The sequence below is a fragment of the Aspergillus affinis genome (assembly GCF_023601865.1).
Source record: "Aspergillus affinis strain CMG 70 chromosome Unknown NODE_2_length_704391_cov_89_054091, whole genome shotgun sequence".
NCBI lineage: Eukaryota > Fungi > Ascomycota > Eurotiomycetes > Eurotiales > Aspergillaceae > Aspergillus > Aspergillus affinis.
In genome coordinates, this window is record NW_026515783.1 from 116,120 (window position 1) to 140,438 (window position 24,319).

The following is a 24,319-nucleotide window of genomic DNA, read 5'->3' on the forward strand; positions in this document are numbered from 1 at the left end:
GCCGGAAGAGATCAGCCACTCCTCGGGATGGGTGGATACGGATGAGGACGATTCCGAACTTGATACGCCATCGGGTATTCTTCTTGATGGTCTCGCGGTAGAACTCCTCGGTCTCAGCTCGTTCGAATAGGGGTGATGTGCCAATTCATCATCAGTTTCATCCGTCTCGGAGGGTGGATGAACATGGGCCTCGGACGCATCTTCTTTGTCAGTGACAGGGTGATCTGGTGCATGAGAATTTGGGCCTATGGTGACTTTGGACGTCATAGCGATGGCGGCTATGGTTAAACAATAAAAACGAGGTTGCCTTCAGCTAAGATAGCTGGGTCTTCGCACAGCCTTGCCAAGGCCCCAGACCTGCATAAGCAGCACAAATCATAGAGGTCAATGAAACGCTGCAGCCCAGCCGCTCTGTTAGCTGTGGCTGGCACCGCCTCCTCTTGAGAAAAGGAACATGGGGTTGTGGAGGCACTACTTCATCCATGTCAGTCCCTCCCTATTTATTGCAGCCTGGGGCCTCCCTCCCTTCACGTAACTATAGTTAAGAACCCCTCAGAGACGATGTCTTCCAATTTCCCACTGCCTTCTACCAAACCGTTTAAATATGTCGATGTATGCCAAACTGAGTCGGATGCTAGTCTGTGTGACCTCAAGGTCGGAAGGCTGCGAGTCGATTGTTGCTTTCTTATGTCCAAGATGCGTTGGGACAACTCCGTGGTCGAGATTCCGGCCTGATGTACCTGGACCTCACATTTCACCAACCCGCCGACTGCAAGCTTGCACAAGCAACCATCACCATGAACTTCCACGACGCTGACAGCCACCTTAAAAAGCACGTAAGAGCGCCATTTAGAAAGAAAATTTCAGGCCTCGAAGTCACAGAGTTCTTTGGCCCGCAGACTCTGAGTGGCGAAAAAGGGAGCGACAAGTATCGAAGACATTCGAGGTTAACCCCAAAGTTGGAGCCGCCAATGCTAGTTTCGAAGGAACCAGGATGTCGAGAAAGTCGGAAGTGAACTACACCTTGCGATTGAAATTTACCGGGGCGCGATTTGCAGCCGACTCGTCCGACGACACATACCCTCGAGATAGTCGGTATCAACAACTTGTTTGGCACCTGGAAGAAAACGAGCTGGAACGGCAGGCCGTGCACCACTCTATCGTGCACACTGCGCTTGTCTTTCACCATGGCTCCAAGCAATTCTACATGGACCTGCAAATCGAGGTGAAGATGCAGCGATGGCACCACCGATTCCGACAGCACCTGATCTGTCCACCGCGGAATCGGAAGGCGTTAACTAGAGCCAAAATCGAGCCTGCTGGCACAAAAGCAGCAGATCCGGCTTTTTCGTCGCTGGCTAAAAACCTAAATCGGGATCTGATCAAGGAGAACCTGTATCCGGTCGTTGGTGAGTTCTCCCGGCTGATGCAGCCTGTAAGAGTCATTTGCTAAGCCATCCCAGAGGTATCCGACCCAAAGCCGGCCGTTCTGCCCGATGATATTCAGGAGAGCGACAATGAACCAGAGTCCGATTCTCTATCTCTTCTCATCGAGGCCCAGCTAGCGCTTGCACGACAATTGACCGGACAAGAACCACGCAGTGCATTGACGGCACCCAGGAGCAGCCCGATCATACCCACGCCGACAGCAGACAGTTCCAGCTCCAGTTCCACTCTAGTTGATCCCGTGTCCTCGAATGAGCCTGATGATCGGACCGAGAGGAAAACTGACATACCTGAGGTTGGCGATCCTGCGTCCTCGGGTTCCAATGCGGTAATTGGGAAGGTCAACACGATCCAGGAAAATGGCCTGGTCCGACAATGGCTGTTTGGTATAAATGAACCTACCCTTACCATGTTCCGAATGTTGAAAATGTATATTGGTTAATTTTTTATTTGCTGATATATGTCACACAAAAGGTACAGATATCTGCAAACTCGAATCCAGCTTTCATCGAAACTCGCAAGCACAGTCGCCCAAGTTGCGACGGATCAACTCGTCTTTGCCCCCGTCTCCACCGTGGGCCTTTTTACACTGGTTCAATTGGCCCAGCCGAACTGCGATAATGTGACCAGACGAATAGAGAGAGCTAGGGACCAGGTGGAATCAACATTCACTGATGTCCTTTTGCAGAATTATGAGTTATGGCCTGGTAAGTAACCAAATCAGATAGATATATAATTTTATTCAAGGACGGGTGAATATTCTAACATGGATTGGCAGGTGTCCGGATGGTCAACTTCTTTGTTTCTCTGCAATATCGTCTTTTGGTTTCTAATACCGTGGCTGTCTTCTGGTCCGCGTATTTATCCATGAATGCAAATAAGCCGACGGAGCCGACGGAGCCCTTGAAAATGGCCAGTTAGATATAGATAAGACAGATCGTGATATGTGGCAACGAGGAAGACCTGTCATTACTTATTCGTGTTGACAAGACCAATAATGCTGCATCAATGGGAATGGATATAGGGAATAGGATACCGCTTGCTAGAGTGATATAAATTAAATGAGGACAGGAGCCCAGCTTCCTTTGACATGAGATACGATGCTAAGATCCGGGCTTGGATTTGTCTGGCATGTAATACCGTCGCTTTGTGGTGGAGCGAGAGACGGATTCCACAGGTTTTCGGTGTTGCACTTGATGAGGTCGCTAGGAGGCGGCCAGGGTAAGTCGTGAGTATACAGATATGATAGAACAGGCAGAGTGACTTACAAAAAAGGCCTCCACCGGTGGAGACCAGTCCATGACCGGCGTGGGAAGATAAGTGTAATTGCCCGGAGGCTTTTGGTCATGGTTGCCGCATTGGGGTACTGACGAGCCAGTAGAGATCGGCCTTGTACCCTCAACAATGTCACATCCTCCCCCAGCCTCTGATAACCGCCCGGCGCTCCCCCCGGCTGGCGTTTCAGGGAAGGGAACGGGAGGGTTTGTAAGGGTCAGATCTTGAACTGGGGCTTCCACTGGACAGGGTTGACTGATTCGGAGGTTTTGCTGATCTGACAGGTAACATTTATCTTCCACGCACAATGATAGGTCTGCTTTCCGAACGTGCCAAGGAGACTAGACGACCATTGGAGAGAGTACCGACGACCTCGACACAGATTCGATAGGTCTGTTCGGACTCAGGGCGTGGAGATTTGATCGTGGATTTCCGGATCCGGATCCGCTCCCACGAGATAGTTATTGGTGGACGTGGACGTGACTGAGTTGCCCGTGGTTGATCGAGTCTGATGGACACAAATAATGGCTGGGAGTCCCCCCCCCCCCCCCCGCGGGCCAGCGGGTGGCGTATGTTTAGAGGACGCCGTAACCAGGTCCGTCTTCCGGTTCTGCATGCTATCTATTGCATGGAGTTGGGCGTGGAGGCCGACAATCCTCTCCATGCGCTGATCCTCGGCTAATGCTAGATATCCACCATCTGGCGGGAGTGATACCGTAGCATTGACCTTGAACAAATTCCTTCGGTAGCAGATCAAGTCTGCGGAGGGAGGCGAGCCGTCTGTCGTAGTTGTCGCTGTACGCGACTTGTCGGCCTCGAAGAATAATCCATGAATGGATGCTTCCATATTGATGGTGTTCGGTCGACCGTGCGTGCCGACTACTTGTCTGGTGGGGTTTGGGGATGTCAAGAGTGGCCACACGTTGGAGAACTTGTGTTAATTTGGGGTGTTTGTCGGTTGGTTCTTCTCATTTTCTCTGGGAAAGGACGAATCACTCACGTCCTGACGTGAGCCACTCCTTCGGTCACTGATATGAAGGGAATCGTTCGGAGCTGGACAGGTCTTTTGACCTTGTAGGTCCAAGGAGATAGGAGGATCATCGAAACAGTTCAGGAATTCGTCCAGATTCACATCCGGGAAATCCAGCGGGTCTGGCAGATGATAGTCGAGTTGAAAATGTCCGTCTCCAGCGGTGGTCATATTTCAACTCGAAACGCTATAATGATAAGTTCCAGGGCATAAACCAACCCAGTAAATACCTGCAGGGATTATAACCGTTGCTGCGACTGTCTTAACTGATGCGAGAAACTGGGGGTTTTGGGGAGGAACGGAATGGGGGGTGTGGGTCGGGTTGGATTGATTCTTTCCTTAGTACGAGATAGAGACCTGAACTTATCAGTTATCACAGCACATCAATAATAATGGTAATATGGTTGTAACTAATGTGGAATCGGTCAATCACGGATGGACGCATCCCCTGCTTGTCGGTCTTGGACTGAAAAAGGGTATTTGGAATGTTCATGAGAGGTAGAATCCCTTTTATATATTCACGGAGTTGTCGTAATCTTATGCTGTCCAAGTTGTAGAAGTGCTGCAGAGATCGGGTGCACCGCAGCAGTCAAAGATGATGAAATGAATGGAAGGAATGGATCATTTAGATCAATACTGAACTGACGGGTTAATTGATGTAGGAAGAAAGGAGGTCTTCCAGGGTGTTGCCCATCTAAAAGGTGCCATGCTTGGTTACTTGCCTCAGGCATCAAAACGTCTACATAATCAGCCCAGCTGGTATACAGTGTACCTATTTAATAGAGTCAAACAGTATCGAATCTTCGTAGACCGGGTTGATACCGTGCGATCATCGCTATAGAAGAAAACAAAGTCAATTCTAATGCAAAACCAAGTCAAATCAATCAAAATCTCATATCGAATCATTAAAACATCGGGTATCTATCTAAAGTACCAGATCTTGACTATTCTAATCACATCAAATCAAATCACCCTAATCTAGCAGAACCTAGCCTGACCTAACCTACTCGCCACTTTATATCGTTTATAGAATCGAAATCGTTCGGAATGAATCAATAGAACAAAACAGAACAGAGATGAGTAGAAGCAGAGGATTATAAGGAAAATGGAGAATGTAAAATGAAAAGAGATAGAGAAAGGAAATATATGGTGTGTATGCGTATTAAGGTCGATAAATCGATCTAACAGATGAAAAGGGGAAGAAGAAAAAGACAAGGCCCGCTGTCTAATCTCTGTCTCTGCTCTGCGGTGAGTGAAACGGAAGTATAAAAGATAGAGTAGAAAACGAAGAGTCAATTGAAAGAATGAAAGGGTATTCGCGGGCTGGAAAGAACAGGCCTTGAAGTGTGAAGAAAAAGAAAGAAAATAAGAAAAAAAATACACAAAAGAGATGAAAGAAGAAGTAGATGCTGGGTATCTAGTTATGTTTCCGCTGTGATGGTTGCGGACTCCGATGCAGGCAGATCGAGATCAGATTCGTACTCGAAGTCAGAATCGGAATGAGAATCAGAATCATCCGGCAGCGCCATGTCCCGCGCTATCTCGCCAATCTCGTTCAGCTCTTCCGGTGACAGGACTCGTCCGCCTAGCTTTACGTCGTTGACATGCACATTGTACTCCAGGGCCTTCTTCGCCTCGGTGATCAGTTCCTCTGTCCACCCCAGACAGCGCTTCAGGCTCTGGTTCATGCGTTGGCTATCCGCCAGCAATTCCTGGTGCTTGGCGAGATCGACGAAGAACCGTTTCTCATCGCGAGCTTGGTGTCGCGCGTCGTGGTCGGCCTGCGAATCCGGGCTCATAACCCCGTCTTCGGCCGTGGATTCCGAGTCGCTGAAGTCTGACAGCTCGTCAGGCGAGCGCATGGAGGAGCGTTCGCTGCCCTCGTCCAGCTCGCTCATGATGCTCAGCGAGGTGCCCGACACCGAGCGCGTCGACGGCGCCACGGACAACCGACCAGACCGGCTGAGTCGACGGAATCGACGCAGTTCGGCGTTCTGTTTCCGCATCTCGCGCTCGAGCGTGCGGTTGATTGCCAGCAGTGACGAGTTGCTGATCTCCAGGTCCATGATCTTGCGCTCCGTGCGCGCTGCCGCCGCCGGATCGTCTTTCGGTGCGGCATTCTCCTTTACCGGGCTCTGTTGCGCCGAGGCAAACGTATCTGCCGACGCCGTCGACCCGTTACTGAATATCCGCGGGCGAAGGGGAATGGGCTCCGAGGCGAGACTGCCGGCGTCGAGTTTGGCGTCCCCCGGCGAGACGATGATCGGACTCGGTCGGAGAGCCTCCCGCGGCGAGGTGGCAGCCCCAGCCCCCGGACCGGAGTCCATACTCGAGGATTTAAAGTGTCGTGGTGTCGATGCCGGAAGTCGCGGGGAGAAGCTGCCGGAGGGAGGACTGTGAACGCGAGAGCCCACATCCGACGAGCCGTCCTGCGACCCAACCTGCGATCCAACCTGCGACGGCAGCAGTCCGTCGGACAGTCGCGGCGAGGCATGACCCAGTTTCGGCGAGATAATGTGTGGGGAGGCGGAGGGAGGCGGTTTAGCACCCACCACCGATCGAGACAGCCCTGTCGACCGTCGCTTGTAGGCCGTGGACTCGCCCGGTCCATCGGATTTGGGCTCCTCGGCTCCGTTGGCGTAGATGAAGGTTTGTTGCGAGGGTGCTTTCCCCGGTCGCGGCCGAGGAGCAGGAGCAGGAGGGGCATGAGGGGCATGAGGTTCTAATTCAGAAGGAGAGGATCGCGCGTCGGAGGCATGAAAGAACATGGGCGAGCCCGAGGCACCGTTGGAGGCGGAATTCGAGCGAGACAGCTGGTGAGGCTCGTTGGTGAAGGTCTTGGCTCTCGTGGCCCTGGCCGGCTCCAACCGCCCTGCGCGGACAGGACTGCGATCTGTCCGGTATGATCCGACATTGGAGCCGTGGTGTACGACGCTGGCCTGCACGTAGGGGGTCTGGGGCGAGCTGCGTCCGGTGGTGGACGGGGTGCCATCTCGTCGGGTGAGGCGAGATCCCGACCGTGGGGTAACGTTGGCACTCAGGAGGGAATCGGAATCGGGTCTGGAGGAGGACGAGGAGATGTCGGAGGGAGCCAATCGTTTCGGTGTGCGGTATCCGGCGGGAGTGGCCAGCTTCGGGGTCAAGGGGGATTTGCTGGAACGGTGAAAGGCGGCGCTGAGGGTGGGAGTGAAGGGTTTGTTGTTTTGTTTATCGGAGGTCATACTTGCGGCAGTCGAGGGGCAGAAAGGAGAGCGACTTCTCATGGCATTGCGACAGTCCCCGGGGATCTGTAAGCATGATGGCCCAGCCGGGGGATATGAGGAGGTAGAGCAAGAAGAAAAAAAAAAAAAAAAAAGGACGAAACAGAAATAGAAAATTAAAATAGACGTTCGGGTGTTGAGGGTGGATGAGGATGAAGAAGAATAGTTTAGTCGAAGGTGCCAACAACACCGCCAGAGCGACTCTAGTACCGTTCGGTGTTAGTCGAGTGGAAGCCTCCCCGCCCGTTGCATTTAGTGGCCACCGGTACACCGCAAGTATAGTGCGGGATAATATGACGGATGAAGAATGAAGAATTGAGGATGCAGTGTGCAAGATTTAAGAAAGAAGATGGGAAGATGAAGAAGGAAGAATCCGGAATGGCACCGATTTACCTCAACGTCCCTGCATGGGCTGATGTGCCTGAAGGGGCTTAGTGCCTGAACACATCCATGTGACGATCTTATCTTTATTTCTTTTTACTACGAGTGTTCTTTATCTGTGATTCAATGGGTTACTGCTTCTATGCAAGATGCTATTCACATCGACTCAAGTATGTACATCATCATGCCTCCGTATACGTACCATCCCGCACTCCAATGACTCAATGAAAACAGATCAATTTTCAAACGAAAAAAAGCCGCTTCTGCCGCGAATCATCTGTCGACGTCGGTTTCCTCTTGCGTGTCTGCGTCTGCGTCGTCGTCTGAGTAGGCTTCGGGCCGTCGTCCACCTCTCGGGACGCTCCCTGAACCGCCTCCTTGATCGTCTGCCTTGACAGACAATAGTCGACGTGGTCATTGAACGCACGATCATCGGCCGCGTGAGGTCGCGAGCAAATCGGACACTCCCAGTAAACCGGTTCCGATAGCTCGATAGGAAGGGTATCGTCGGCCTCCTCGGCCTCGTCTTCGTTGGCTGTCGGGTCGGAGATTTCCTGACTGAGTTGCTCTAGCTCGTTCATCTCCGCCTGCCGCTCCTGATGCGCAGCTCGCTCAAAGGCCTCTTCCGTGTTAATTTCTTGCTCGCTGACATCGCCAGTGTCGGACGTGGGCTCAGCAGGTTTGGGTTCCGCAGGTTTGGACTGCGTGGCCCAGCCAAAAAAGTCGATGCCGGCCTTCTTGGTGCTGACGAGATTAGTGCATCGCAGTCCGAGTAGTCGCAGCTTTAGATTTGGAACCTCTTTCTCCAGCTTTTCCAGCATGGGCAGCGAGAACGAATAGAGATCTTTGGCGACCGACACCGCTCTCGGAGGCTGGCACTGCCGCGAGAGCACCTCGAACGTAGCTAGCTTCACCTTGAGCACCAAAGTGCGCCCCTTGAACTGTGTCGAGGCCAGATCCTTCTCCAGCTCCTGCGAGATGGACCACAGTTTCTGCCGGAACTCCTCCTTGCTTCCAATCTCGCTAAAGGTGCGCTCGGTGCCCACACTCTTGCGTTCCTCATTCTCTACCGGTTGGATCTTTGTTCTTCCTAGGCCGAGGTAGCACTGCGCCAGGAAATGGAAGGCCTTTTCGCCGAACAGCTTGGTCAACAGCGCGCGTTGGGGATAGATGTCGCCACAGGTCTTGATGCCGATCGCGTCGAGTTCCCGCTCGAACACGCGCCCGACGCCGTTCACTTTGCGCACCGGCAGTTCCTTCATAAAGCTGAGGATGGTCTCTCGGTCATTGGGGACCCGGAATTGCCCGTTGGGTTTATTGCGATTAGAACAGATCTTGGCGATTTTGGCATTCGCCGCAATGCCCGCGGACACGGACACTTTGGTCTTCTCCAAAACCTCAGCCCTCATGCGCTGCACCGCCTCTTCCGGGTCCTGCTGGTTCTCGTCGCAATACGCCGTGATATTCAAGTACGCCTCGTCGATACTGGCACTTTCAAAGAGCGGGTCATACTCGGCAAAGATCGCTCGGATCTCCTTCGCTTTGGCGCCGTACTTTTCATAGTTCTGCGGCAGTAGGATCAACTGCGGACAGAGCTTCAAGGCCACGAACGACGCCATGCCGCTGCGCACGCCGAACTTGCGGGCTTCGTAGTTGCACGTCGTCAGGACGCCTTTGCCGACGGCCATCGGCACAGTTTTCAGCTCGGGTCGGTCCAACTCCTCCACGGCCGCGAAGAAGGCGTCGCAGTCGACATGTACGACATGCTGCGTCAGATCGCGAGTGAGTTCCAGCTCTGTCAGCAGCTGATCGGCTCGTCGCAGATCGTGCGAGAGATCGTGGCTTTCCAGTCTCGTCTTCTCTTTCAAGATCCGAGCGATCTTCTCCGTCAGAACCCGATCGCGGGTCTGTTCGTGGTTGAAGAATTTGGACCCTTTGGACGCATTGTAGATGATTTCCGACACCCTCTGCTGATCCACGGCATCTTGTCCCGCCTTCGTCAGAGAGGGACCTAATAAAGAATATTTCAACGTCATGTATTCATCTTCTTGCGCCTTCTCATTCCCTTTTGCTTCCGACGGAATTTCGTCCCCGATGGGCTCTTCGGCCGCATCCATCGTCCATGGTTTGGGGAGCGAGAACATGACTGCCTTCCCAACGAGGCAGATATTGATCCGCCGCGTCACGTGAGCTCGCGTCGGCGGGCCCGTGTTGCACGTGCCGGGGAGCGTCTTCGGAGTCGCTGCGGCCAAACACCCATTTCGTCTTGCGCATTTCGCCCCTCATGTGGATTCTCGACTCGGCGGGCGATTTCCTGGGAGGTGAGTGTACTGGTAGTCAGATTGCGATGAGAGTTTGATTCTGATCGATCCAGGACGGCGCGTGTGGCTGCGGCCGGGGAAGAAGTATCTCTTCGGTCGGGTCTTGCAGGATGGAGGTATTTGCATTCTTCATTCCACTTTTGAACTCAGCTCTTCTGACTCTTCGTTCTATCGCAGTACGACATGCCATCGCCAATACCTCGATCTCCCGCAAGCATATGATCATCGAGGTCGCCCCTGTGAAACCCGGCGACGGCGTAAGAGGTCCGCCTCAATCCCTCCGCAACCCGTCTAACTGATGGTCTAGTCCCACATCTACACAAAATCGGATATCACCGTTAGCGACGAGAAGTCGAAATGCGGCACGACGGTCGACGGGGAGGATATCAAGGGCCGCCGGATCCGCCTGACCCAGGACGAGCATATCCTCCGACTGGGCAAGTACAAGCATGACTTGCGGTGCGTGCTGCGATGACCATTCAAGGTGAGGCGAAAGTACTGACAGGCTCATGCAGAATCAAATGGGAACCAGTCGTCCTCAGCTTCTCCTTCTCCTCGAAAGATCTCAAAGCCCACGACCCCCTCGCTCGCGTCCGAAGCCGACTGGAAGATCTGGATGTCAAAACCGTGATACCCTACGTCGTGGGCCAGACGACCCATGTGGTGCAGAATAAGCGCAATACGGCCAAGGGATTGCAAGCGCTGGTCAACGGCATGCACATCGTGCAGGACTCGTATATCGACGCGCTGGTGTATGCCGCGACGCCGAGCGATCTGGATAACCTGGAGTCGTTGTCCCCGTTGGAGGCGGACTTTGACTCGGCCTGGCCGGACCCGACCGAGCATCTTCCTCCACCGGGTAAAGAGGCCGTCCAGAGACCGAAGGAGGCGTTTGCGCCGAACCCCGACCGTATTAATGTCTTCGATGGATATACGTTTGTGTTTGGTGACTCTACGCAGTATGAGAATTTACAGGATGCCGTGACGAATGGCCATGGCAAGGCTCTACTGTATCGGATCGAGAACGGTGTCACCACTGCCGAGGATATTGTTCAATTTATGCGCACGATGGCCGGTCGCAACGGGTTGGGCAGAAGGAAGAGGGGTCGGGGAGGAGTGGTCCTTGTTCGCTACCGCGGCAAAGGTCGCTACGAAGAATGGTCGCAGGGGCTGAGCGACCGGGTGGGCGTGTTGACGGAGCAGCGCGTCATCGAACAGAGCGAGTTCCTGGACGCCATCCTGGCCAACGACGCGACGTCGCTGTGTATGACGCTGGAGCCAGCTGAGCCAGCTAGGCAGGTCGAGTCGGTCCTGTCATCAGAACCGCCGTCGTCAGAACCTCCGCTGCCTGCAGAGCCGTTGGTGTCTGCACCACCGTCCAGTGCCGACGTCCAGATGGTGCCGGAATCGCAGTCCGACGAAGCACCCACGCAGGCGACTACGAAAAGCGCTACAGGACCCCGCGTGCGTAGCTTTAAGAGCAAGATGAAAACTTTCGACGATGGCTTCGATATCAACGCCATCCCCGCTTATGCCCCAGACGACGATGACGGTCCGGCCCCGTCTATGGAGATCGAACCGTCTATCGAGCCTCAGACGCAACTCGACAGCACCCTGCAGGAAGAAGAGGACCTGTCGAGTTTACTCCCCGGCGCCGCGGCGATGAAGCGTCGGCGTGCCGAGACGATGAAGAAAAGCTCCGAGCCGGCCTCGCAGCTGAAAGCGGAGGAGTCGCCGCGGCCCAAGCGACGGAAATTAGACATCCGCGAAGCCGCCCGTCAGCACCGGGAGGCCGAAGAGGATGCGCAGCGTCTTCGACGGCAAGAGGAGGCGGCGTCGCTGCAGGATTCCCTCAAGGACGTCAACGTGGAGCAGCTGAAGGGATTGGCCATCGTAGAGGAAATGGAGGTGCCGTCGCGCCGGGACGCCGACCGCGACCAACGCTGGGACGATCGATGGAACGGGCGCAAGAACTTCAAGAAGTTCCGGCGCAAAGGCGACGGCGGGCAGGCGCGTCATCGTATCCAAACAGTGATCGTGCCGTTGGAAGAGGTGAGTCGGAAGGACTTCGGTATCGGCGAGCATTACTGGGTTAGCGAGCGACCGACCGAGCGCAGTCCGCCAGCGATCAGTCAGGGACCGGAAGGACAGGGACAGGACGCGGAGGAGGCAGAGGAAGGGGAGACATCTCGCGCTGCGTCGGTGGCCCGCACAGAGACGCCAGCGGTCAGTCAGAAACGGAGTCGCCAGGAGCGAGAATCCGATAGCGAGGATGAGATGCGATTCCGATTCCGACGGCGGCGCTGATTGCACTGATTGCACAGAATTCTCTCCCAAGTCTCCAGATGCAATACCCCAAGAGGATCGATGCGGGTGGAGAGCCGAATAACGCTGCGGGTCCGCCCACATTTTAGCAGTCGGTCTGGCCTTCCTTGGCTGATCGATTCTTTATGCTTGAACTATCCGTATAACCATCCGATTCCTGACTCCTGAATCCAGAAGAGAGCGAGGGCAGAGACGAGGGATATGGGCAAGGGATCGATCATTGAATGAACCCTTGGCCACCCCTTCAAATAGATGACGTCGCACAGTCGATAGTCGGTTTCACCAGAGGGAAAGATTCCTGAATTAAGGATTTACGGTAGAGAATTAATTAATGTTTGCGAGCCAAAGTGCAAAAGATATTCTTAGAATGGATCTGCGTTGATTCTCGATCGTCGGCGGTTTCACCAATTGATTGCTGCCCTTCAGCTGAGCGGAGAAAATCCTCTTTTTCTTGTCTTTTTCTTTTTCCTTTTTTCCTTTTTGGATTTTTTTTTCTTATCGCCTGACATTCTCCGTTTTCCCTCCTCTTCCTGTCTGCCTCTTGCTCTTCCTCTTCTGTTACTCCCTTTCTTCCACTTCTTCCCTTCTTCCCTTCTTCCCCTTCTTTCCATCTTCTCTTCTTTCTTCCTTCTCCTTCTCCTTCCTCCCCACCCCGTCCATCCAACTCCATCCCATACTTCTACTACTGTTCGATCCATCCATTCGATCCATCCCTTCCGTCCATCTCCGCCATCGTCATCGGCACCGTCATTCATCCCCCCCGTTCTGTTCTTCTGCCCGACTGCCTGAACCCCTCCGCCATGGACTACGCTGGCTGGTGATTTTCTACTCTTCGCTGTCTCCCCTCTTGAAGGGGCCCTTCGCTCTTATTCTTATCGCTTCGCTCCGGTCGACCTGGTCTGCCCATCCGTCATACGACCTTTTTCCTTTCTCTCGCTAGGTCCGCCCCTCTCTTTTTTATCCCCTGTCCTATTTCCCTTCGGTCCTATCGTCCTTCGATTTTCGCTAATCTTCCTTCTTTTTCTCCAGCCATAATTTACGATTTACGATTCCTGATACCTATTTGATTTTTCTACTCTCTTCCGTCAGATCTTCCCCACGTTATCCGCTCGCCCCCCATGTTATCCACTATTCCGCCTCCCCGTCCCGTCTCGGTCAATTCGCTGGCGAGAGCGTCCGTGTCGACGATTCCATACTCCAAATCCACCCGCTGCACCAGCGCCGAATACCAGGCTCACGATGATCTCTCGCCGCCCCTTCCTCCGCCCTCCGCCCCTGGTCAGCTGGCCTGCCAGTCTCCCATAGATACCGAGATGGATGAGGCCGTCCTTCAGGTCGACCCCGTCGAGACGTCCGACCAGCCCTGCCTGCAATTCGAGAACCTGCCCATTGAGATCTACGAGGCCATCCTGGACTATCTTTTCGGGGAACGCACGTCCGCCCTGACCGCCGCCGGTCCGAGCAAGCCATCGGCTCGGAGTTGGAACAAATCCCTACGTCATCCGCGTCGGAAGGCTCTGTCGAACCTGTCGCTCATCTCGCCAGTATGGAGGTCGCTGGTGCAGGAGCGGATCTACAGACACAGTTAGTTCGTGACTTTTGATCTCTCCGGCGTCTATCTAACCTGAACCAGTCAAAATCAAGGGCACCACCGACGAGTTGGCCGAATGCGCCCATTGGTTTGCCATGCACCCGCATCTCGCCCCGTATGTGCGTCAGATCGAGATGTGGATCCCCGTCTGGGGGAAACGGGCGGCCAAGCACGTCCCGCAGCAGATCCCCTCGCGTCGATATCACGGCTGGGAGGGAAGCGTCGAATGGGCCGACGTGGCCGGCACCCAGACCGACGGCGCCGATCCTCCCAATCGCAGCGGCGACTATAAATATCACTACGCCAGTCACAACGCCACGCTGGCTGAGATCTTCGCTCACGTCAAGAGCTGCTTCCCCGAGGCCCGCATTCTGACCCTGGAGGGTGGTCACTGCAAGCGACCTCCCATGATTCACCACTTCCGTGACGACCCCGCCGGCATGTCGGGCCAAGCGCTCCCCTGCCTCCCGGACATTCAGGTGTTTGTCATGCGCGGCGCCTGGAACATCATGCGAAGCCCGCAGCACTGGCAGACGCTGTCGAACGCGCTCCCGGGGCTGCGGGAGTGGCACTGCGCCTACGCCAAGCCCAAGGTCGAAGGCTACGACACCATCGCGGCCATCCTGCGCCGGCTGCCCTCGTCGCTGGTGCACGTCAACATCAGCCTCGAAGGGTTCTACAACAAGGATAATTCACAATCTGGCTGGCTCGGCGAGGGGATCAACGTGCAGCATCTATGTCGGCTGCTGGGCGACGTGGCGCCGCGAGTCGAATCGCTGGCCTTTACGGGGAATCTCTGCGCGTCGATGTTCCAGGCGGCGCGCACCATGTCGACGAACACGCCCTTCACCTCCAAATCGAAGCTCAAGTCCCTCGACCTGGTGGTCAAGACCTGCTGCCGCGAGAAACGCACCGGCTCGCCCTCCAACCTCCCCTTTTTCGACGACTTCTCCGGCATCACCAACCTCAACTTCATCCGCTCGTTCGAGAACCTGGTCGTCGGCGCCGTGCACAGCCTCCGCCTTCACCAGGACCTGGACTACATGCGCATCCGGTTCATCGATCTCGACTCGGCCTGTCCACCGCTGAACCCGTACTTCCAGCTCGTCGGGACGGAATGCTGCGGGCTGTGGAGCGAGAGTATCCTGGAGACACTGCACGAGAGTCGACCGCAGGCGCATTTTGTCGAACTCTCGGATGGCATTTATCCGCAGTACGGACCCAACCATCAGATCGTAGGGGCGGTGTATCCGCGCACCAGACCATTGAGTATTCATGCGTCGACGTATAAGATTATTGCCGACGTTTCCAAACCTTGACCGGTCTTGATATCTGTTGGATATTGATCTATTGATCTCCAAACAGTATCGTACCTTTGCCCGATCCGATACCTTGCCCGATACCCCATATGATTCATATCTTAGCATCCTATCATTCACTCCTTCACCGACATATTGTCTGCAATCAAATCAACTGAATGAAAGTCTTAAAATCGTCAGATAGTCAGATGTCAGTCCAGACGAATGTCCAGATATCGTCTTAACAGCCAGTCTCATTATATTACTGAGAGTGAGAGGTCTTCGTTTCTTTGAATGCCTATTATCATCAGCATGATTTAAAACAAGATTACCAATAATATTATTTTTTTTTTCAAATCAATAGCACTTATTGATTCGATTCGTACTTCAACCACATGTATAATACAGACCACGAGCCCTCCCTGCACGTGATCCCCCTTCACCTTAGACGCACCGCGCTCACTTCAACTTCCTCTCTTTCTCTCAGTCAGCCTCGGCATGTCTCGCCCAGCAAGATGCCCCCGTTCATTGGCTCTTTTTGGTCCCTTCTACTCTCTGCCGTATATTGGGCTGTGTTCCCTTTGATCCAATTCCTCTGTCAAACTGCCTTCAAGTTCACAGGAAGTCAACTTTCGGAGCTCCAACAACCTCCTGCAAAAGATCTCCCCAAGTCGAATGGCCCATCGGGCTATGCAGATACATGCCTGACCATTCAGTATCAGACGGGCCTTGACATCATCGGCGTCGGAACAGCCGGTCAAGTGTACAATGTCGACGACATTGTGTTAAAGACGTGCCGGATCTACGAGCCCCTTTCACAGAACGCGACCCCCATAGCTCTGTGGGACTATGCTTCGGAAACCATTTTCCACTTTGGCCTTCTGAAAGACGAGAGGGCCATCCTGCGTCGGCTAGCGGAGCGTCCCCACCCCAACATCGTCGAGGTCCTTGATGTGGATCATCCCGAGAGATCTATCTGCGCAAATACCGACCGCTTTCCGCCCTCTCTCCCGCCTCGCAGTCCGATCGGATCCTGTGGTATCAGGATCTCATCCGGGCGCTTCTGCATCTCCACACGCTGCGGGTGACCCATTCCGACATCCGCGTAGACAACATCTTCTTCGACCCCCATGGGCACGCAGTCCTGAGTGATTTCGGCTCCAGTTGGCCCTTCGGATACCCGAATCCTTCTCTGCCGGTTCTCATGAACGGACCTGCGGAGACCGTCTCGGATGCGACGGATCGGTTCGCGATGGCCTCGATGATATACGAGCTCGAAACGGGACTTCGCCCTAATGTCTTATCCGCCGACGCTGGTGAGGGTCTGATCTTGCCGGTTATTCAGACAGGAAATCACCGCCTCGACTCCCTGATTGAGAACGCTTGGCACGGGCGCTTTGATTCCGTGGTAGCTATGCTACAGCACGTCGAGAGTCTCAATGATGATGATGATGGGGAAGATCACCGTCAGACGGCGGTGGATCGGGCATCGAGCTCGAAATTGCGTGAGCGAATCTCCTCGTGGCGAACGAGACGAGTGGCCCAATATGGTAATATGCCCCCTTTCCCCATTTTCTTTATATTCACTGCGTCGGTTGCCCTCTTGGAATGTACTAAATCAGTAATTACTAGGCTACGTCCTCTTCGCTTTGCCAACCGAGCGTCAAATCCATATCCTAGCCGAGCGTTATGGCTGGCGACCCGATGACGAGAGGCGCTTTGCTTTCCAGGATGACTGATAAATTGATATTAATGCCTCCTTCATTCCATCGTTGCCGTATCGCCAGTCTACCAGATGTGGGAGGAACAGGAAGCAGCTAACGGACGATAATCGATGATGCCGTACTGGGTGTCGAGAATCGTGGAAGGTATGGTGTCGTGATGACTAGAGTAGTAGAGACAAGACAAGACAAGACACAGGCAGAAGCAGAAGCAGAAGCAGCAAACCGACTGCTTTCCCCGTTACATGAACCGACAAGACTCTTTTTCTAGGTTCATGGAATATTATGCACCCACCTCTTTTTGTTCCTTCCATCTCCCCCTTTCTGGATGGCTCACTCGCAGCCTCAATGCCAAGATACGATTTCTCGGTCAGGTCAACTGGGAATTTTATAGAAACTGTTTATATGTACTGTATGTACTGTCGAAGAGAAACCTATTAGGTAACTAACTAACTAGGTACCTACCTTGCTTGCTAAATGTAATGCAATGAACTATAAGAATCCATTTAGATTACCTACCCATTGTCTTCTACTACACCCAACAAACTCCCTCAGCCTACTATGCAGTATGTACTTTCTAGTTAAACACATGATGATGATGATGATAATGGCGATTCTTATCCTATCACCCAGCGCAGCCTATCCCTATCCCTATCCCTACCCCACCCAACCCACCAACCTTCTTAACCGACCAACAAATTAACAAACAAAATACATAATCTAGCAAACAGCACCAACATCCCCCACAATAATCCCCAACAACCAAACATTCACCGCGAAGAACCCTAGCCCCGCGAGATACAGGCCCGAGACGAAGCTCGATAGCCCGATGAATTCGAGGAGGTAGCCTTGGTAGAGCCAGAGGGCCTAGTGATGTTATTTTTATTAGACAGTGTGTTTTTCTTGGGGGTAGGGTTGTTTTGAGGGAGGAATGGCTTTTTGGAGAGGGTCCGTTTTCTGGATTGTGTTGGGGTGCGTTGGGGTGAATTGGATAATATAGGTTGGATTGGATAGAAGGTAGATGGGTAAAAGCACAAAGTGATAATATGATATACACTCCATCATAAGACAAAAAATGAGGGAGAGAGAAGTATGGCAAGGGGTAGACGAACCTGAGCAAGAACCCACAACGCAGCAGCTACAAGACCGAGTTTTGGTTTTTGGAGAAGAGATGACTCTGGTAGGTAGAAGGGGAGGAAGACAAGGTACCATAGGAAGTACTTGAATGAGGTGGGTTGTTAGTATTTCTTCGTACTAGTATGAGTATTGGTATGGGTATGAGGATTATGATTAGGGATAGTAGTGGTGATGTTATGGTTTAAGGAACAATGGGCAAGAGAAAGAGACATCTCCATCGCATTCCATAATACCATCAAATCCACCAACATAAAAGCAGACGGAAAATGAAGAAAAAAACATACCTGACTCGTACAAACCTTATTAAACGTCACGAACGCAAACGTCTGCGCGAGCATCGTCCCCGGTAAACTCCTCTTCCCCAAGACGAGCGGAATAGCCACAACGGAGAGAAACAACTGCGGAATGAACGCGAGGGATTCGAACGAGCCGTGCACGATCTCTGCCTCCGCCCCTGACCCTATTCCTGTACCGGGTGGTGCTCCTGGTGGTGCTCCCATAGCAGACGCAGACAGGTACAGCAGCGTACTATAGGGCGAGAAATTATGTCGATGGTCGATCCGCGTGACATGGTGCAGGTAGGTATGATGCAGGAACGGATATCCATAGATGATATACATGGAGAGGTTGAGGGCCGAGAAGGTGGCCAGCGCGGTGAGAGTCAAATGGAGACGGGAGGGGGTGAGGAAGGAGGAGATTTGTGAGAGGATGTCCTCCTCCTCCTCCTGGTTCTTTTTCACAGAAGCAGTAGACTGAGACGAGGTCTTGGCCTTCGCCTTCGCCTTCTCCCCATCCACTGCATTCCTAAGAGCGACCTCCCTCTCCCCATCCAACCACCAAACCACCGCGGCACCATACACAAACGGATAAATCTTAAAATGCACACTCAGACCCAACAACACCCCCGCCAGGGTAACCCTCCCCCTAAGAACAGCCCACAACAACGCAACAACCAACACGCAAAGCAACCCCTCCGAGCTGCCCCGGGTACTGATATTCGCGACCATGGGATTCAGCAACCACACGGCCGCGTACTTGCGCGCTCGCACCACATCCATCCCATACGCCGCCGAGGTCAGGGATTTAACGATTAACCAACCCGCTAACACATCGGAGAGCGCGAACAGAACCTTCCCGAAGAGGAAGAAAGCACCTCCGGCGGAAGTCCAGGAGGTAGGGGTTAACAGCCACGCGAGTAACGGCGTGTAGCGGTACGTGTCTCGCGCGTACGGCGACGCACCATGCGCGACATACCGCGCGGCGTCCGTGAACACCATGTAGTCGATGTCGGTGTATTTGACGGCTGAGTGGGCGTCTTGCCATGCGCCATAGATGAGGAGGATGGCGCGGAGTGCGATGGCAGAACCATAGACCAGTGAAGGTCGTTGGAAGAATGGTGTGAACGCCATGGTGGCTTTTTGGGTGGAGGTGGTGATGCTGATTCAAGGGCTCATGGGTAGTGGAGTTAGAATGCCTTGGATGGTTCTTGATGGATATAGCCAGGAGATTGTTTCTTAGGCGCCCATGGACGTGGCTGAGATGTTGACTCGCAGATGGTCACCGCAAGTTGTATATCCAGATTGGATTTGCTGGGAAGGTGGTCGGGAAAGGGATTAGTCATCTGCATTGGAGGCATAAAAGGTCACATGATCTGCATTATGTTGTGCGTCAATTCCATCAACACCAGGGAGTCTGTACACAGTGTTTATTCTATACAAAGTGCTTCTTCTACTCAACAGTAAACTGAAAAATGACATAATCAATTCGTAACACCTGGCTAATATCCATAAACGAAAGACTAAGCCCAATTCTTGGGCGGCTAGACGGCAGGACTACCGATGGGCATGACATATATACAAGTCCCGCCGAGTCCACTGTATTTATATCCCAATCCTGGTGAGATCAATTTCTGTACATCACGTCGTGTATGCATTCGCTCGTAACGATTGACGGAAGGAAAGTAAAAGTAAAATAAAACAAAATGATAAAATGAAAATCACAAGGCAAACGTGGGGAATCAGGAGAAGGTGATAAGCTGAACCAAGAGAAGAATGATCAACAAAACGGAAATGAAGTCCGGAATTCGGATCAACAACGAGCATAAAGCATATTAATCTCGACCGCACCGTTTGCCACTAGTAAAAAGCTAGCGGGGGATTCGGATAATAGGCAGAATCGCTCAGCCCGAAAAAGGCCGAGGCATTGTTTCCGTACTTTAGACCCTTCTCATCCGGCCCAAATAGGTTGATCTCCGGTGAACAGTCCAGATCGGCAATGCCAGGCCATAGATTGCTGTCGCTCCAGCTGAGGAAGTCCCACAGCTGTTGCCCAGCCGAATCATCCATGAACGACGGCGCGAAAGGGTCTGTAAAGCTGACCTCGTTGGCCACCATGACACCCCTGCCGAATTCATTCTGGGACGGCAAAATGGCAGGGGGTGCGACGCCGGAGACGATGCTGTCCCGCGGAGTTCCGTACTGCCCGTTCATGTCGCCACCCATGTCAGACCCTCGTTTACTGGCCTCGAAAATGCGGGCGACGGCGTCAAGCGTTCGCTTGGCGGTCGGGCTCCACGGCTGCAGCCGTGCCAGAGTAAGCATTGCCATCTTTACCTGTCCTTGGCATGATTCAATGCTCGCTCGAGGGTCGTTGGTGGTGCCATCATTGAGAAACAACCCCAAGAGCGGAACCATTGTTGCCTGGAACAGGAGCCAGACGGCGTTCCACCCCGACATCCCGTGTGACTGCGCTGTCGACGCGATGTCTTGGATGGTGGCCTCTGCAATGTCGCGACATCGTTCAATTGAGGTGCGCTCTTCAGACCGCAGCGCGATGTAGGGAACGCGACGCATGGCATAGCTCAGCAGCGTTGGCCGGTACAGCAGCATGCGTTGGTTATAGTAACGCCATTTCATCACCGTCCTTGTGATCGCAATGGACTCGGAACATGGCTCGTGATCCTTCAGAATGTACGGGAGATTCTCGTACCATTCGAGGAGTTGGTTATCAAAATGGAACATCTCATGGTGTCTCGTCAACGGCGACACAGCCAGGACCTCCTGGATCTGAGTGGCGATCTTGCAGAATCGGACGTTCTCCAGCAATGGGAGGATATCAAGAACATTTTCCTGGTATCTGTTAGTCCTGCATATGAGAAGTGTCGTTAACAGGAGAGGAACATACCGATTCTCGACAATGGGGCAATTTGACCGTGATGGTCGGGCCAAACCGGCCCATGCTCGGACGACCGAGAGTCATCCCGCCCCAAGTGTCCATGCAGAACAGCGACCACCATACACGCCGCTTGAGATCGGAAGACGATATCATCTGCTTCTTCAGCCCGTCTGGGCTGTCCGAAAACTCTTTGTGAAACCCCAAGGCGGCAGCCATGCGCAGTGCCGCTCCCATCAGCGAATACGCCAGGTTTGGCTGACTGATGTAGTGGAGGTAATAGCCACCCAAAAGACCCAGAGTCTGGATGGTTTCCATGTGTGAGGAACCTAGTGACTCCAGACTCACGTATCTCTTGCAGCGTGCATAGTATGTCTGATGAGATACATCGTCCGCCGTGCCCGCAGCGATGCTGCCGAGCGCAAAGACAATGTTGAGCAGTCCAAGCCAGCGATCATCTTTCCGCCGACCGGTGATGTAAGTCTCGCGGAAGCACTGCTCATCCAGCATGGGAACAAAGGGGTGAAAGTATGTGAAATAGGCGTCGAGGAGTTGTTGATCGGTGGCTTGCAACTGGGGCTGCGGGGGTGTCTCGGGCGGGGCTTGAGAGGAGCCCCAAGTCTGGATGTCTGAAAGAGGAGGAGGGGGAGGGTAGTCCATGGCCACGTCCTGGCGGTTGACAGCCGGAATGCGAGAGAAGTAGCCCAAGCAGCCCGGGTCAAGCCAGACGATCACCTTGAGCACTGCGTTTATGGAGGATACCCCCAGATATGAGGAGGCTTGTCGAGCGGAGAGGGAAAGCGCGTTTACGTCGTCAGAAATGCCGTTGGCCATCTCTGCACCGCTAAGGTTCCGCACATCGGAATCTTCAGGCATCGTCTGTAGCGACTCGAGGTTGCCATCTTCATTGGACATGGGCGACACATGCGCGTCAACCGAGGCAGAAGTAGCCGGCGACGCTGGATGATGGGGCAGTGGCACCTGAGCATGCACCGGTGAAGCACCCTTGCCCATTAGCTCCACGAGCTTCTCGCGTGGCAAATTGACCAGGGTCTCCGGTGCCAACGTGGGGAAGAGCTTCTCGAGGACACTCCGGTACTCGTCGAGCGTGGTAGACAATTTCTCCACATGTCTGTTTCCCCAGATTTGGTAAGCCATGACGATTCCTATCTTTTATTATGGCGTAATAAAAGGGAACGAAATCCGGACCAAGGCGGAAGGGAAGGACATACCTCCGAGACGGTCGAGGGTCGGAATAATGACACTGATCTGCCTTTTTATACCATCTGCATGCCTCACAGGGCTTTTCCCCGTCGCACTTGATCTTCCGGTGTCTGCAGGATGTACAGGCGCGAAGAGTTGTAACCCGCCGACCGACCGAAGGCTGACGTTCGTTGCGCCCCCGAGTCTGAATCAGACCCGCGGGGTTCTCGAATCCCTCGAATGTATGGAACATGGCCAGGGATCGGTTTACTGGGATTCTGTCTTTCAATGTCAAGTTCAAGCGACCCTGGAATCAGGTCGCTCAGCTGGGGGAGCATTCAAGGGTCCCAGTCAGCGAGCAAAAGACCATTCGGTGTGCAGAATAGTTCGAGACAGCAGCTGGAATGTAACGAGATTCAGGGATCGTGAAGCAGGCAGGATCAATAGTACCACCGCCAGCAGCGGTAGTAGCAAATAATAATAGTAACAGAGCAGCGGGCGGAATGAATCTAACCCAGCAGAGAAGTCGCCACCGTTCAGCGGCGCTGCAAGGCAATTAACAGGCTTGCAGAAGTCGGAAATATGGCGCGGTGAACCGGTTGAGGATTTCAAAAAAAGGAAGAGAGGCAGGTTAAGAAGCAAACATGTCTGGAATATAAGATCCACCCGGATGGGCAGAGCGAGAGAGAAGGGTTTAGGAGTCGACCAAGTCGGCAGGAAGGAAAAGAGAAATGATGTGCACGGAGATCCAACAAGAGAAATAAAAAAATTAAAGGAAAATCAAATAAATAAAATAAAATAAAATAAATAAGAGGAGGAAATAATTCCCCAAAACTAAGAATGGTTAGGGCAGGCCGCCAACTAACTGCTAATCCCCATTTAATCAAACCCACTGGACTCACTTTGGATGGAGGCAAGAGGAATAGAATCCATTCCCACTTGCCATACTCCGTACACCGGAGTACGTCCAATCCAAATCGATCCTGCGTGTCGTATTTCTTTTCCAGCCTAGAAAGTCCGAACCTACTGGCGTTGAGTCCCTGGGAGATCGTCGCCAGACCATCATCTCACCCTTCGCTTCCCCCGCATTTTTCGGGGCTGGATGAATGAAAATAGATTAATACCTTTATGCAAGTAGCGGCGAGTTTGAGTCTGACCAAAGGCTCGCCTGCGCTTGTCTGGCTGAAATGAACCCGGCGGGTATCGTGAACAAAACCGGCACTTCTGTTAGGCTGGCGCCGTTTTCCCGGTCCTTCTGACCGTGTCCTTTCACAATGCTGGTTGGTCCTAATTTAACCAGGGACATGGCCAAGAGGCTCCAGTCTGCAAGGTGATTGGGACGCCCGCATATTAGGTACCTGGAGGGAAAAGCCTCGGAGATGGCTCGTCCACTGCCGGCAATCTCCCTCCCTCCTTCGCTCTCGGTCACTGGACAATTTATGATCGCGGAGAATTTCTGCTGTCGGGAGTGCGATGTTTGCATATCCCCAGGTTTTCGCTTATCCTATCTTATCCCCCGTCCGGCTCTTATCCCCCGTCCGGCTCTTCTCCCCCCCCCCCTCCCTTTCCGCCTAAGGAGTTCCTCTCGTGGCCTTCTTACCTTCCTACCCCGGTTTACAATGGCGCCCAATTCTTACATGGATGAGGAAAAATGGCGCTGGGTCCTCCTCAATTTGGATGGCTTGCGTCTGCAAGTACCAAGGAAAATACTCTGCAGGCGAACGGAGACCAACAACATTCGACTGCAGGGAGCAGCAAAAAGAATTGCGTGTGGTCGAATGTGCTGAGGAATTGATTCCTTGCATAACTGTTTCCCATACGCCCCACAGAGTGATGGGCGCGTGCCGCTGCAGAAAGATGCACCGATCAAATCAGGTCCCTCAGGTACCGGGAAAAGTGGCAACGGTCTCTCCACCGCGTAGACTCCACCGCGACGACCGCGCCTCGATTCCCTTCTACAAACAGTTGACTGCATGCTGTAAAGCCTCATCTCGAAAAGAAGCAGCATCAATGATCCTGACCTGCGTCGGAGATATCCCGGGCGAGAAAAACCCGCTCTTCAAGGATCTCAATATTCCTTCCCTGTTCTCATCCGCGGGTGACCAACCTGAGAAGGTGGCCTTTTCTCCGTAAGTCCAAGCGCCTAGCGTTGCCTAGGAC

General features: G+C 53.3%; 9 protein-coding genes across 9 annotated transcripts; 4 read left to right on the plus strand and 5 right to left on the minus strand.

Annotated features, from left to right (window-relative positions):
* Positions 1 to 994: 994 nt before the first annotated feature.
* Positions 995 to 2,367, plus strand: KD926_005841 (Mpv17/PMP22 family protein; the record flags this gene model as incomplete). The annotated part of the gene is made up of 4 exons (XM_053097973.1): positions 995 to 1,409; positions 1,464 to 1,875; positions 1,927 to 2,153; positions 2,225 to 2,367. 4 exons carry the CDS (start codon positions 995 to 997, stop codon positions 2,365 to 2,367), a joined length of 1,197 nt encoding a protein of 398 aa, XP_052960879.1.
* Positions 2,368 to 3,124: 757 nt separating this feature from the next.
* Positions 3,125 to 3,922, minus strand: KD926_005842 (p53-like transcription factor; the record flags this gene model as incomplete). The annotated part of the gene is made up of 2 exons (XM_053097984.1): positions 3,125 to 3,652; positions 3,722 to 3,922. The coding sequence occupies 2 exons, from the start codon at positions 3,920 to 3,922 to the stop codon at positions 3,125 to 3,127; spliced, it is 729 nt and encodes a 242-aa protein (XP_052960880.1).
* Positions 3,923 to 5,172: 1,250 nt separating this feature from the next.
* Positions 5,173 to 6,972, minus strand: KD926_005843 (uncharacterized protein; the record flags this gene model as incomplete). Its single annotated transcript, XM_053097995.1, has 1 exon — positions 5,173 to 6,972. The coding sequence occupies one exon, from the start codon at positions 6,970 to 6,972 to the stop codon at positions 5,173 to 5,175; it is 1,800 nt and encodes a 599-aa protein (XP_052960881.1).
* A 662-nt stretch (positions 6,973 to 7,634) lies between these two features.
* Positions 7,635 to 9,536, minus strand: KD926_005844 (Y-family DNA polymerase; the record flags this gene model as incomplete). The annotated part of the gene is made up of 1 exon (XM_053098007.1): positions 7,635 to 9,536. The coding sequence occupies one exon, from the start codon at positions 9,534 to 9,536 to the stop codon at positions 7,635 to 7,637; it is 1,902 nt and encodes a 633-aa protein (XP_052960882.1).
* A 140-nt stretch (positions 9,537 to 9,676) lies between these two features.
* On the plus strand, positions 9,677 to 12,020 carry KD926_005845 (DNA damage response protein RcaA; the record flags this gene model as incomplete). The annotated part of the gene is made up of 5 exons (XM_053098018.1): positions 9,677 to 9,713; positions 9,767 to 9,829; positions 9,891 to 9,970; positions 10,021 to 10,172; positions 10,229 to 12,020. The coding sequence occupies 5 exons, from the start codon at positions 9,677 to 9,679 to the stop codon at positions 12,018 to 12,020; spliced, it is 2,124 nt and encodes a 707-aa protein (XP_052960883.1).
* A 1,136-nt stretch (positions 12,021 to 13,156) lies between these two features.
* Positions 13,157 to 14,948, plus strand: KD926_005846 (uncharacterized protein; the record flags this gene model as incomplete). The annotated part of the gene is made up of 2 exons (XM_053098029.1): positions 13,157 to 13,622; positions 13,672 to 14,948. The coding sequence occupies 2 exons, from the start codon at positions 13,157 to 13,159 to the stop codon at positions 14,946 to 14,948; spliced, it is 1,743 nt and encodes a 580-aa protein (XP_052960884.1).
* Positions 14,949 to 15,322: 374 nt separating this feature from the next.
* On the plus strand, positions 15,323 to 16,666 carry KD926_005847 (Protein kinase-like domain protein; the record flags this gene model as incomplete). Its single annotated transcript, XM_053098040.1, has 3 exons — positions 15,323 to 15,880; positions 15,949 to 16,477; positions 16,560 to 16,666. The coding sequence occupies 3 exons, from the start codon at positions 15,323 to 15,325 to the stop codon at positions 16,664 to 16,666; spliced, it is 1,194 nt and encodes a 397-aa protein (XP_052960885.1).
* Positions 16,667 to 17,368: 702 nt separating this feature from the next.
* KD926_005848 (glycosylphosphatidylinositol-alpha 1,4 mannosyltransferase I) lies at positions 17,369 to 19,194 on the minus strand (the record flags this gene model as incomplete). The annotated part of the gene is made up of 3 exons (XM_053098051.1): positions 17,369 to 17,515; positions 17,761 to 17,868; positions 18,085 to 19,194. The coding sequence occupies 3 exons, from the start codon at positions 19,192 to 19,194 to the stop codon at positions 17,369 to 17,371; spliced, it is 1,365 nt and encodes a 454-aa protein (XP_052960886.1).
* Positions 19,195 to 19,920: 726 nt separating this feature from the next.
* KD926_005849 (putative C6 transcription factor) lies at positions 19,921 to 22,497 on the minus strand (the record flags this gene model as incomplete). The annotated part of the gene is made up of 4 exons (XM_053098062.1): positions 19,921 to 20,913; positions 20,969 to 22,122; positions 22,189 to 22,225; positions 22,276 to 22,497. 4 exons carry the CDS (start codon positions 22,495 to 22,497, stop codon positions 19,921 to 19,923), a joined length of 2,406 nt encoding a protein of 801 aa, XP_052960887.1.
* Positions 22,498 to 24,319: the final 1,822 nt, after the last annotated feature.